Source organism: Calonectris borealis, unplaced genomic scaffold (genome assembly GCF_964195595.1).
Source record: "Calonectris borealis unplaced genomic scaffold, bCalBor7.hap1.2 HAP1_SCAFFOLD_223, whole genome shotgun sequence".
NCBI lineage: Eukaryota > Metazoa > Chordata > Aves > Procellariiformes > Procellariidae > Calonectris > Calonectris borealis.
The window spans coordinates 51,919-62,293 of record NW_027441608.1 but is presented as its reverse complement, the minus strand read 5'-3'; the positions used below and the strand labels follow the sequence as shown (position 1 = coordinate 62,293).

Genomic DNA, 10,375 nt, shown 5'->3' with positions numbered 1-10,375 from the left:
GCAATCTGCAGTGATAATGGCTGCATCACGGCCCTGCAGCTCTTTCTGGCCACCTGCCCTGCCTACGTGGGGCTCTTGCTTTGACCTAATGGCACTGCTCCCAGCACACATCAGGCCTTCGCATGAGCTGGGTTAGCCAAAATCTAGGCAGGAGTTGAGTGAACAGTCACACCCTTCCTCGCCTGGCACTTTCCCCCTGACCTCCGCCGTCTCCCGTCCTCGGGAGTGACTTCCGAGGCTCCCGCACGGCCTTTTACCCTGGCGGAGTCGATCTCCCTGTCTGGCTCTCTGCTGATGTCAGAGGCGCCACGGAAGATCTTGCTGTTCCCCGTGGCTGTCCTGACCGATGCCTGCAGCTCGTACCTCGTGCCCGTGTCACACAGATGATTTGGGGGGCAGCAGGTCTCTCTCGTGGCTCCCTGGGAATGAGGGCAGAGCAAGTCCCATCACTCCCCTTCGTGGTCTGTCCCCAGGGTGACCGAGTGGAGACATACCGGGAGCTGGAGAGCGTCTTGCAGGGAGACGACGGCTGCTTGACGAGCGGTGTCGTGAACCGCCTGATAGCGGAGGCGTCCAGGGACATGCGAGCAGCCCAGGTGAGCTTGTTCTCTTTCAGGGCCACCAAAGCAGCCTGCCTCCGGCCCTGGTTTTTGGGGAAATAGAGAGTGGCGCAGAGATGTCCCTCGGTTATTCAGACCCAGCGGAGGTCCTAAGGGAGAGGCTCTGGGGACTCGTCATTACAGGGAATTTGGAGAGGGGACGCAGAGAGCTCTGCAGAGAAGCGGACTCAGGGCTGTTCCTAACTGAGCGAGAGCTGGGTTCAAGCTCAAGGTTATTTCTCCTGCCTTGAGGAGGAGCCATGGGAACCCACCAGCCCCACGGAGAGGTCCCAGGGGGGTGTCGAGCCTGCGACAGTTTGTTCCTGGCATCTCCATGGAGAGGGGCCAGCAGCACAGGGTTGTGCCGGGGAAAAGCCTCCCTCGTCTCGCCGGGGAGCTGCTCGCCTACCCCAGGGTACAAGAGGCGGCAGCTGCCCGGCCCCGAGCACAACTGTCCCGAGGGGTCTCGCAGAGGAGACAGGGTCATTCAGCCTGTCCGAGTGCCTCAGCCGTTTTTCTTGGGAGTGTTTAACCTGTGACGCTTTTGCAGGGTGTGACAGGTGATGTGAAGACGGCCGCTAGCGACGTCCTGGTGGCGCTGGCCCGCTCCCACTTCCACTTTGTCATGTCCGAGCTCCAGAGCCACCTGAAGGCCATGGGGAAGGTCCCTGATGAGATTGTGCTCCTCACCGTGGGCAAAATGGCCCGCAGCTACGGTACGGTACTGGTTTGGGTAGGGGTCTGTGCTAATGGGGAGAGGGGATGCTCCCCCTCCCTAAGTGCTCTGTGTTGAACGGGGGGGCTATGGAGTTGCTGTGCCTCCTTGCTCCGTGCCAGGGCCGGCTGGCAGCTCTGCCTTACCAGCCCGATCCCAGTTTCTGAAGGGTGGGAACCCGTTGGAGACAAAGCCGTGGGGTCTCTGCCCCCCACTGTCCTCCCCATTTCTCCAGAGGGCTTCCTGTGTCCCCCTTGGGGAGGGCAGCCCTCCCCACGCCCTCTGGCATGTCGTGCATGGCCCAGCAGCCCCAGCCCTGCCAGGGACGGACCCCAGTCTCCCACGTCTCTCACTGACCCTCTCGGTCCCTCTGTCCCTGCCTGCTCTGCAGCTCTGCGGTGCATCCCCTTTGTGGGAATGACGCTGCTCGCCCTGCGCGCCGTGCTGAGCCGGGTGGGGAGTGGCCGGATCCTGCGCGCCGTCTGCAGCGGTGAGTGTCGGCTCCTTGGCCGGGGTCCCAGGGGCTGGGGCTGTGGGGGCCGTCGATGCCTCCATGTGATCTCAGAGGGAACGTGGTGGGTGTCAGCCCGCAGTGAGGTCAGGCCTCGATGATCCCAAACTGCTGTGAGTGTGTAGAAGAGAGGGGGAAGCCCGGGAGGTTTCCGCGCGGCGAGGAATTCCCGGGTCCCTTCCCACGGCTTCTGTTCCCCTGCTTTCCTCTGGGCTTGAAATGCCTGCTCTGAAAGGGCGTGTGTGTGGGAAGGGAAGGGGTGGGGAGGGGAGGGGCTGCAGTGAGAAATGCTGGAGGGGAACAGGCCATTGAGGAGGAGAAGGTGTGATGGGGAGGAGGAGAGAAACAGCGAGGTGTTTGAATCCAGACGCCTCAAGAGCACACATTGCCCTCAGATCCAGATCTGGTCCTGGGCTGAGCCCTGCCAAGCCGGGGACTGTCCTCAAAGCGGGCTTGGGCAGGGCGTCCCTGCTGCAGACTCTCACATGCTGCCTTTTCCTTTCTCCTGGTGCAGTTCTGGAGCAATGGTCCAAAGGAGTCAATACCTACTTTGGCAACCAGGAGCAATGCCCCTTCCCTCGCAAGGGGGTAGCACAGTCCTGTGAAGCCATTTACCCGGTCTTCTGCTATGCGGTGGCAAATTGGCTGGACTGCAAGGAGGAAGAGGTGAGAAGTGCTGCTTTCCACACCTGGGGCTGCAGCAGAGATCTCCGTCTGTGCCCCAGTGGGGTGCGAGCAGAAGGGGGAGGGGAGGGGTCTCCGTGACGGGAAACAGCCGAGTCCTGGGGCCTTTCTGCAGGGAGGGCTGGGGTACCAGCTTGGGGAAATGCTCTCTCTCCTCTGGAGTGAGCCCTTCTCCTGCAGGGCAGAAGGGAGAGGGAAACCCCTCCCAGTGGGAAGGGCAGACTGGTGTCCAGGGGGTGCTGAGCGCTAGGCAGACCTTCGGCCCTCCAAGCAGCGCCTCTCCCTTCCCTCTTCAGGACAAGCAGGCTGTCCTCGGGGCAGTGGCTGCCATGATGGAGGTCCTTCTGCATGAGGAGCAGCACCGAGAGCATGCCTGGGAGCAGGTCTTCTGGCTCCTGCACCAATATCAGGAGATCCGAGACACCTCCCGGGTCACCAAGGTGAGGTCACCAAGGCGCAGGGCCTGGCATGGCTGCTGGGGTGGGTCTGTGCAAGTGCCAGGGGGAGCTGGGGAGCTGTGGGGTGCCAGGAGGAGCTGGGAAGCCCTTAGAGGAGAACAGGGAGAGCAGAGGAGGCCTGAAGCTTCCCGGGCTCTTCGGGCAAGAAAAGAGAAACGCAGGGCGGGGCAGGAGGGAGGCAAGAGTCCCTGGGGCTCATCTTCTCAGGAAGGCAGGCATTGCCCCCTCCCTGGGGCTCTGTGTGCGGGAAGAGCTTTGCCCTAATGCCCAGGGCCGTGTCCAGCCCCGTCCATGAGGGGCGAGGTCTGATGAGTGGGAAGTGCCGGGAAACTGAGTTGTCAACCGCGGGCTCTGTTCAGAGGAAGGAGACCCTCCTGATGTTGCTCTGAGGGGAGGGCAATCCAGGAGTCCCATGCAGGAGGGTTTAGGGTTTTCCCTGGGAGCTGGTGTTAGGGACTCCCCTTATCCCAGATGTGCTGGATTTTCCTTTCCCAAGTGCCTTTAGGTGCCTTTAGCCTCTTCTTCCTCCCCCGTTCTCTTGTAGAGCCTAAGTTATGTCTTGGACGTGCTGGAGGGAGTTCAGACCCCAATCCCACAGGGCACGGCTCTTGCCATCAGCACCGCTGTGCATCGCCAGGTAAGGGGAGCCTGCGCCCTGCTGCCAGCCTAATTGCCATGGAGGGGAAAGACCTGCCAGCTGGCAGGGCAGGGCAGGGCAGGGCAGGGCGTCCCTCCACCGGGACCTTCCTGCAGGCCAGGAGCACACCAGGATTTGTGATCCAGGTGCCACCTTAAGGCTGCAGGAAGCCTGATCCGGGCTGTTTGGAACGGGCCCGAGGGGCAGCCCTGTTCCCACAGCAATTTCCCTCTCGGCCAAGTCGCAGGAGGACTCTGGCGTGCTGGCACCCTAAGGGCAGCCTTTTGACACTGTCAGCCTCAGCTCCTGGGCAGCCTGGGCTGCTGCAAACCTCTGTGTGTGCCCAGGGCCATCGTTGGGTGGGCTGGGTTTTGGCTGTGGGTCCCGTGCCCAGGGAGCTCAGGGAGAGGGGAGCAGAGAGCACCGTTTCTTTTCAGTCCCTCTCAACGCTGATGTAGCTTTCTCTAAAACGCACCTTGTTCCCACAGCTCTCCGATGTGACCAAGGAGCCTGGCCCGGCCCATAAGGCAGTGCTGTCCCGCTGCATCGTGCTGCAGGGTAAGGAGAGGAGACTGGGCGATGCCCCGCCGTGCCGTGGCAGCTCTCTCCCTGTCCTTGGTGGTCAGGAGCAGCTGCCTGCTAACGCAGAATGCGATTTCTTCCCCACAGCACGAATGTGCCCCGCGGAGACGGTCGTGTTTCTGCGCTCCCAGCTGAGCAGTGGGAGCGAGGCCGGTCGCGTGGCAGCCCTGGGCCTGCTGGGAGCGCTGGCCCGCTCTGACGGTCAGTGCCCGGACCAGGGACACGAGGCAGGGGTTGGGGCTGCTGGGCTGAGAGCAGGAACGGGCTGAAAGTGGTGCACCTGCACCCAAAAGGAGCTGCAAAGAGCAGGTCCCCCAGCTGAGCTGACACCCCACAACAGGGATTGAGCTCTCCCCCGGCAGTTAGAAATGGCGGCACCCCAGGGACGATGATCCAAGCTCAGTAACACAGACAGGCTGGTGGGCGGGCGGGTGGGCTGGTTTGCACAGGAGCTGCTTGTACCCATGCTGTTTGTGTCATCCTCTGTGTTACCACATTACCATGGCTTTCAGTCCCTATAAAATAGCTGTGCCTCTGTGGCTACGCCACTGCCTCCTGTGAAGTCAGAGTCAGGCCCCACTTTTCTGTCCCGTTGGTGTGCGAAAAACTTGGAAGCTTCAAGGGATCCCTTCTGCCATCAGGGCTTTGCCTCAACGCACACCTCTCCATATCTCTTCCAGCACCTGAGACGAGAGAGAAGCTGCCCCAGGTGGTGGAGGCCGTGCAGTCGGTGTGCAACCACCCGAGTGCCCAGGTGAGCTGGTTTGGGAAGGGACAGTGCTGCCAGGAGAGGCAGAGAAACCCTTTCCCCTGGGGCAGAGCTGGGGTGCCTGGGGAAGCGCCGGCGCGTTGCCCAGGCAGTGGGTGATGGCTCCTCCCCGGGGAGAGCTGGCAGAGTGGAGCAGGGAGGTCGCTGTGCTCTGTGGGGCAAGTGCCTGTCCAGCCTGGTGCTAAAGCCCAGCCCTGACGCCGGGAGCAAAAGCTTTTGCGGTGCCCTTGTCATCTCTCCACGAGCCACAAAGGCTGCCCCCAAGCAAAGGCAGCTTCCCTTTGGGCCTTGAACAGGAGGAACGTAACCGCACTCTCCCCTGGCAGGTGCGGAGGGCGGTTCTGGAGTTCATCAGGGAGCTGCTCAGCTCCGGCTCCCAGAGCTGCTGGGCATGGGATGTGGTGGGGCACATCTTCATCGAGTTCAGCCGGACCTCGGGCAGACTGGTAAGGGCAGAGCAGGACACCCAGGGCTTTGACCAGTGCCTGGACTGTGCTGAGAGCTCCTGCAGGTGTCCTTGGCCATGGAGAGCTCCACGCTGCAGGGCCATCAGCGCTGGCACTGCCATTGGAGCGGCCTCCAAATGGCTGTTCCTTGTGGGTTCCTTGGCACCGCGCACAGCCCTGCTGAAGGGCAAGTTCCTCACCTCTGCTTTGGTGTCATGACAGCAGCATTTGGGCCCTGGGGTACTGTGCAGACAGGCAGCGGCGCTCTCTGCTCCCAGGCTTCCCAGTCCTTCCCAGGGTCCGGGACCTGGTCCTCAAGCTGGGTCCGACTGTCCTTGTCCTCCTTCAGGAGGTCAGTGCTGCCGGGGGGCTGGCACAGGAGCACTGGTGAGTCGTGCCTGAGCCTCGTCGGTCAGGAGCTGAGAGTAACGGGGGTTTTGCCAACTCTGTCTTACAGGTGGCAGGAGGCCTTTTTGCCTGGGAAACGCAGGAGGATGGAGCTCTTCGAGCCCTGTGCATGGACATCCTGGGCTCGCTGGATGTCTCTCTGAGAGGGATGACCAAAGTGAGTTGCCCTCTGCCCTGCTACTGTGGCTACTTCTTGCCTTCAGGACATTTTTCCTCATGCTCCCCCATGCCCTGAACCTCTCCCCTCACGTGTGCTGAAGCACCCAAGGCTCAGGGAAACGCAGACCATGCTTTTTGTCTTTGAGCTGAGTGGAAATGCCAATGTGGCGAATTGCCCGGTTCTTCTCTGCAGCTCCTGTGGCCGAGGCTGCTGCAGTATGTGGTGCCAGCCCAGTACAGCGGCATGCTGATCCCGCTCTCCCGCTGCCTCCGAGCCCTAGTTGAGAGACGGGAGAGAGCAGGGTGCAAGGAAGAAGAGGAGGAGCCGGATGCCATGGACTCCCAGGAGCGAGGTAGGAGCCCCAGTGAGTGCTGCTGGGTTTGGCCGGGCGTCGGGCCAGTCCATGTCTCCCTGCGCCCCACCAGACCTGAGCAGGAGCCAAAAGGAAAACCAAAGGGCAGAGTCAGGCTCTGCTGCTGGATATGGGAGGCTCTGCCCTGCATTGCCCCTTGCCCGGTGCAGGGGCACAGCTCTCCTGCTCGCAGCACTCTCCTGGTGAGCCAGGGCTCATTCCTGGCCATGCTGGAGCTGCCTTCATCTCATGCTGGGCAGCCCTGGGGAGCCCCACCGGGCCAGCGCTGTGGCAGCACAGCTGCCCTCAGCCCTCAGCCTTGTGCGGGGCATCGGAGGTGCAAAGGGCAGGGCATGGCGGGGGCTCGTTGGCTCACCCAGCCTTCCTTCCTCCCCGCAGCCCAGCTGCCGGCGCCCCAGGTCCTGTTTGTTCGACTGCTGGTGAGTAGTGGGGCCCTGGGGAAAGGGCTTTTCTGGCCAGGGGTGGTGGGAGAGCCCAGGGCAGAGATGCTGCTGAGGCCAGCGCCGGGAGCCCCTGAGGAGGAGGCGGCATGCCCGAGCCTGCCCGAGCCTATCGGGGATCCCACTCCTTTCTCGGGGCTGGCAGCTCCCCGGGTGAAGCCATCGGCTGCCTGCTGCTGGCCGAGCGGCACCGAGCTCCCTCCCTCCCTCTGTCCCTCCCGGGAGAAGCTGTGGCTCTGGCAGCAGGAGCGACCCTTCTCTCCTGCCCTTGCCTAGGTGGTGGCGGCGGCTCCTAACGCGAGCAGCGAACGCGCAGTCGCTGCCTTGCAGCTGCTGCAGGCGCTCCACGGCAGGATCCACAGAGCCTTGGGGGCGGCGTGGGCGACCGAGATCCCCCTTGTGCTGCAGTACCTGGAAGGTAAAGAGCAAGTGGGAAGGGAGGGGCTGGCGGGGAGGGAGGGGGGGCAGGAAAATGCAGCTTCCCAGCGTGAGAGAGGAAGAATTGTCCCCAGTTGCCCAGCGCTTGCTCTGCTGCCTTTCCCCTTCCAGGGAGCCAGCACTGAGGCTGGGGCAGCCGTCCCCTGGCATCAATTCGGCCCAGGGGATGGACGGGGCTGTTGATGTCCCCTTGGATGGCAGGCCTTGGTGGCACCCCCATGTCCTGCCCGGACGGTGTTTGGGGGAGGGACAGGACTGGTGCTCCTGGAGCGGGTGCAGCCCCTGGCTTTGGAGGACCAAGTCCCCAGGCCAGGCCAGGTTTGCAGCAGCCGTCCTTGGCAATAGCCAGGGGGAAGGGCTGCAAACGGGCAGAATGCGGTGGGTCATTAAGGAGAAAATGTGTGTTGCTGGTGCGTGCTGTGACTCAGTGGTCGGAGTTGTGCTGGGAGCTGCAGTCAAGCAGTGGGGATCAGCTGCGGTCAGTGCGTCCTTCCCCAGCTTGAATCAGTGGCTCTGAGAAACGCCCCTGGGATCCCTCCCGTGTCTTTGGCCTCGCGAGGGCTTTGGCGTGGGTGCTTGTAGGCCTTTTCCAGGCTGATGGCCTGGGACTTTTGGGAGGTCTGACTGCAGAGGAGACCACTGGGCTCTTCTTTGGTGTGAGGTTAAACAGCAGCGAGAGCTTTTGCTTCCTCTTGCTTTCTAGGAAGAACCGAGAGCTCCCTGGACTCTGCAGAGTGGGAGCACCGCGTGCTTAAGGTACAGCATCCTTGCGGGGGGGTTCACAAATAAAGGGGGAGAAGAGGGAGCAGACAAAGTTGTGGGAGGAAGCTCGGGGCTGCCTGTGCAGGCACCAGGAGGTGGGGGCACCTCCTGAGCACCCCGTACATCCCCCCGGAGTAGGTGCCTGCCCGCTCAGAGGAGCTGCTGTCTGCACGGCTGATGGCTAATGCCCTCTAACGCTGTGGCACGCACCTTAGCGCTGCCGCCTCCTCTACGTCCGCCGTGCCGGGGGGTCTCGCCGGAGGTGTTAGGAGAAGAGGGAGGCTGGTGAAAGAGGGTTGGGTGGGGCGGGGGAAGAGACCGCCGTTCCCAGCAGCTCCTGGAAAGGGGCCTGGCCAAGGGCAGGGCAACACTCGCTTCCTCTCCTGTTCACCCCAGTTCCTGCGAGCGTCGCTGGAGCCCATTGAGGACAAGGCCTGGACCGTGGGCCTGAGCCGGGAGCTGAGCCAGCAGCTGGGCAGCTCTGCCCCCGGCTCCTGGGAGAAGGTGTGTCTCCTGCCCTGCGCTGGGGCTGGGACCGGCGCCGGTGCTCTGCCCACGCAGGCGGTTTTCATTGCTTCCCCTTCCCTCAGGCTCCCCCAAAAGGAGCTTCGCTTGGGGTTGCCCCAGCGACTGGCTACAGCCTGGCACCACGGCCGGCCTTGCCCGCTCCCAGGGGCAGTCGGGTCCGCCTGGGGCCAGCCCTCTCCTGACAGGTCGGGCTGTGACCGCATCTCGGGCTCGGCCTCTTCTCTTTCAGCTTTTCCTGCACAAGGCTCTTGGGACGACGCTGGCAGCTTGTCGGGACCTCAGGCACGTCCAAGGGCAGGTGCTGAGGTTCCTCCAGGAGACCAACCCTGTGGAGCTGTCTGAGGCCCAGGTGAAGTGACGCTCACGTCCTGGGCATCCCCTGCTGTTCCTGGGGAGAGGGAGGGCTGCTGGCCCTGCTCCAGACTTCCTTGATTTCCCCCTTGCCGCCGTTTCCCCCTTGCTGCAACGTCCTGCCTGGCTGTTGTTGCTGGCCACGTCTGAGTGCCTGGGCTGGAGCTGACTCCCCGTTTCTCTGTGGTTGCAGGGGATGATTTCTGTTGTGTCCCACGCTGCCGAGAACCACTTCCACCTGGTCTTGGACGCGGCGACTATGTTCTCTGACGCTTTCACCAGAGCCTGGTTCCGTCAGACTTCCACGGGCCGGAAGGTAAAGGATCCAGGGTTTTGCTGTCTGGCTTTCCTTTTTTGGCCTTATTTCCACTGCTACACCTGCGGCAGCCAAACCGTGGCAGCCGTCTTTAGATTAACCCTCTTGTAAGAGTTACGTGAAGCCTGTGTGTCAGAGGGGACATCCTGGCACTGGGGCCCCTGAGGTGTCTTTGGAAAGGACAGGGTTTGACACCTTGTGGATGAGAGCCACCCAGCCGGGGCAGCTGCAGCGGTTGCTTGCTTGCAGCCACGTTGCTCCTGACTTAACTTCAGCAGGAGCTGGCGACAAGGTGGGGTGGGCACGGTGCAACACTCTGCCCCTTCCTGAAAGCTGGGGGCCGGGAGCAGGAGCCTGGTGAGGTCTCGCTGGCTCTGCTCCCCCCCGGGGGCTGTGGGGAAGCCTTTCTGGGCAGGGCCGGGCCCTGCAGAGAGAGCGGTGCAGCCTGGCCTGGGGAGGTGAGCAGGCTGGGCTCCTCTGCACCGCTGACCCGCGCAGGCTGCGCGACTTTGAGCAGCACCATGGCAGGCTATGTCAGATACCTTTCCACAGAAAGGTTCCAGACAGCTCCCCGACCTCTCAAATCAGTGGTAAAACCGCCAGCAGTGTGTGTGATGCTGGCTGCACCTCCTCCCCATCCCCACGTGAGAACCCAAGCTGCGGGATGGAAACAGCTCCCGTCCCCGGAGCTCGCAGCTCGAGGAGCGGCTTGGGGAGCTGCTGGAAGGTGCCCAGGGAAACAAGGAGCTGGTGAGGGTGGGGGCAGGGCCTGCCACAGGAGCCCGCAGGAGCCCTGGGGCTGACGTCTCGGGGCATCTCTGTCGACACAGGTACAGCGGCGGCGGAAGATGGAGAGAGCCCAGGCTGTTTGCGCTGCTCTCATGCGCACCTACAGCGGCATTGCGCTGCGTGCCCCCAAGGAGCAGCTGCTCACCCGCGTGGACAAAGAAATCGTGGGCAACATCCTGCAGCTCTTCAGAACCCAAGAGAGGGTAAGAGCATGGGGCGCACAGGGCAGGGATGCCTGGGTGCCCCAGCTCCAGCCTCTCAGGGCTGGGGTGTCCCGAGATGGACGGTCTCTTTCTAAAGATCCCCAAGGAGGGGTTGTCCTCAATGTCCAGACCCAACCGCCCATGGGTTCCCCCTGCCCATGCTCCTCTTCCACCTCTCAGCCCTCCAAAGAGTTCACGGGGTGCTT

The 10,375-nt window shown here is 62.8% G+C and overlaps 1 protein-coding gene across 1 annotated transcript; it reads left to right on the top strand.

The window, feature by feature from the left end:
* Positions 1-425: 425 nt before the first annotated feature.
* Positions 426-10,264, top strand: LOC142077341 (maestro heat-like repeat-containing protein family member 2B). Its single transcript, XM_075139409.1, has 20 exons — positions 426-596; positions 1,150-1,315; positions 1,706-1,804; positions 2,340-2,491; positions 2,806-2,949; positions 3,512-3,604; positions 4,093-4,162; positions 4,274-4,387; positions 4,867-4,940; positions 5,282-5,401; positions 5,859-5,966; positions 6,162-6,321; positions 6,721-6,761; positions 7,059-7,200; positions 7,924-7,976; positions 8,379-8,486; positions 8,740-8,859; positions 9,055-9,177; positions 10,008-10,169; positions 10,229-10,264. Exons 1-20 carry the CDS (start codon positions 426-428, stop codon positions 10,262-10,264), a joined length of 2,256 nt encoding a protein of 751 aa, XP_074995510.1.
* Positions 10,265-10,375: the final 111 nt, after the last annotated feature.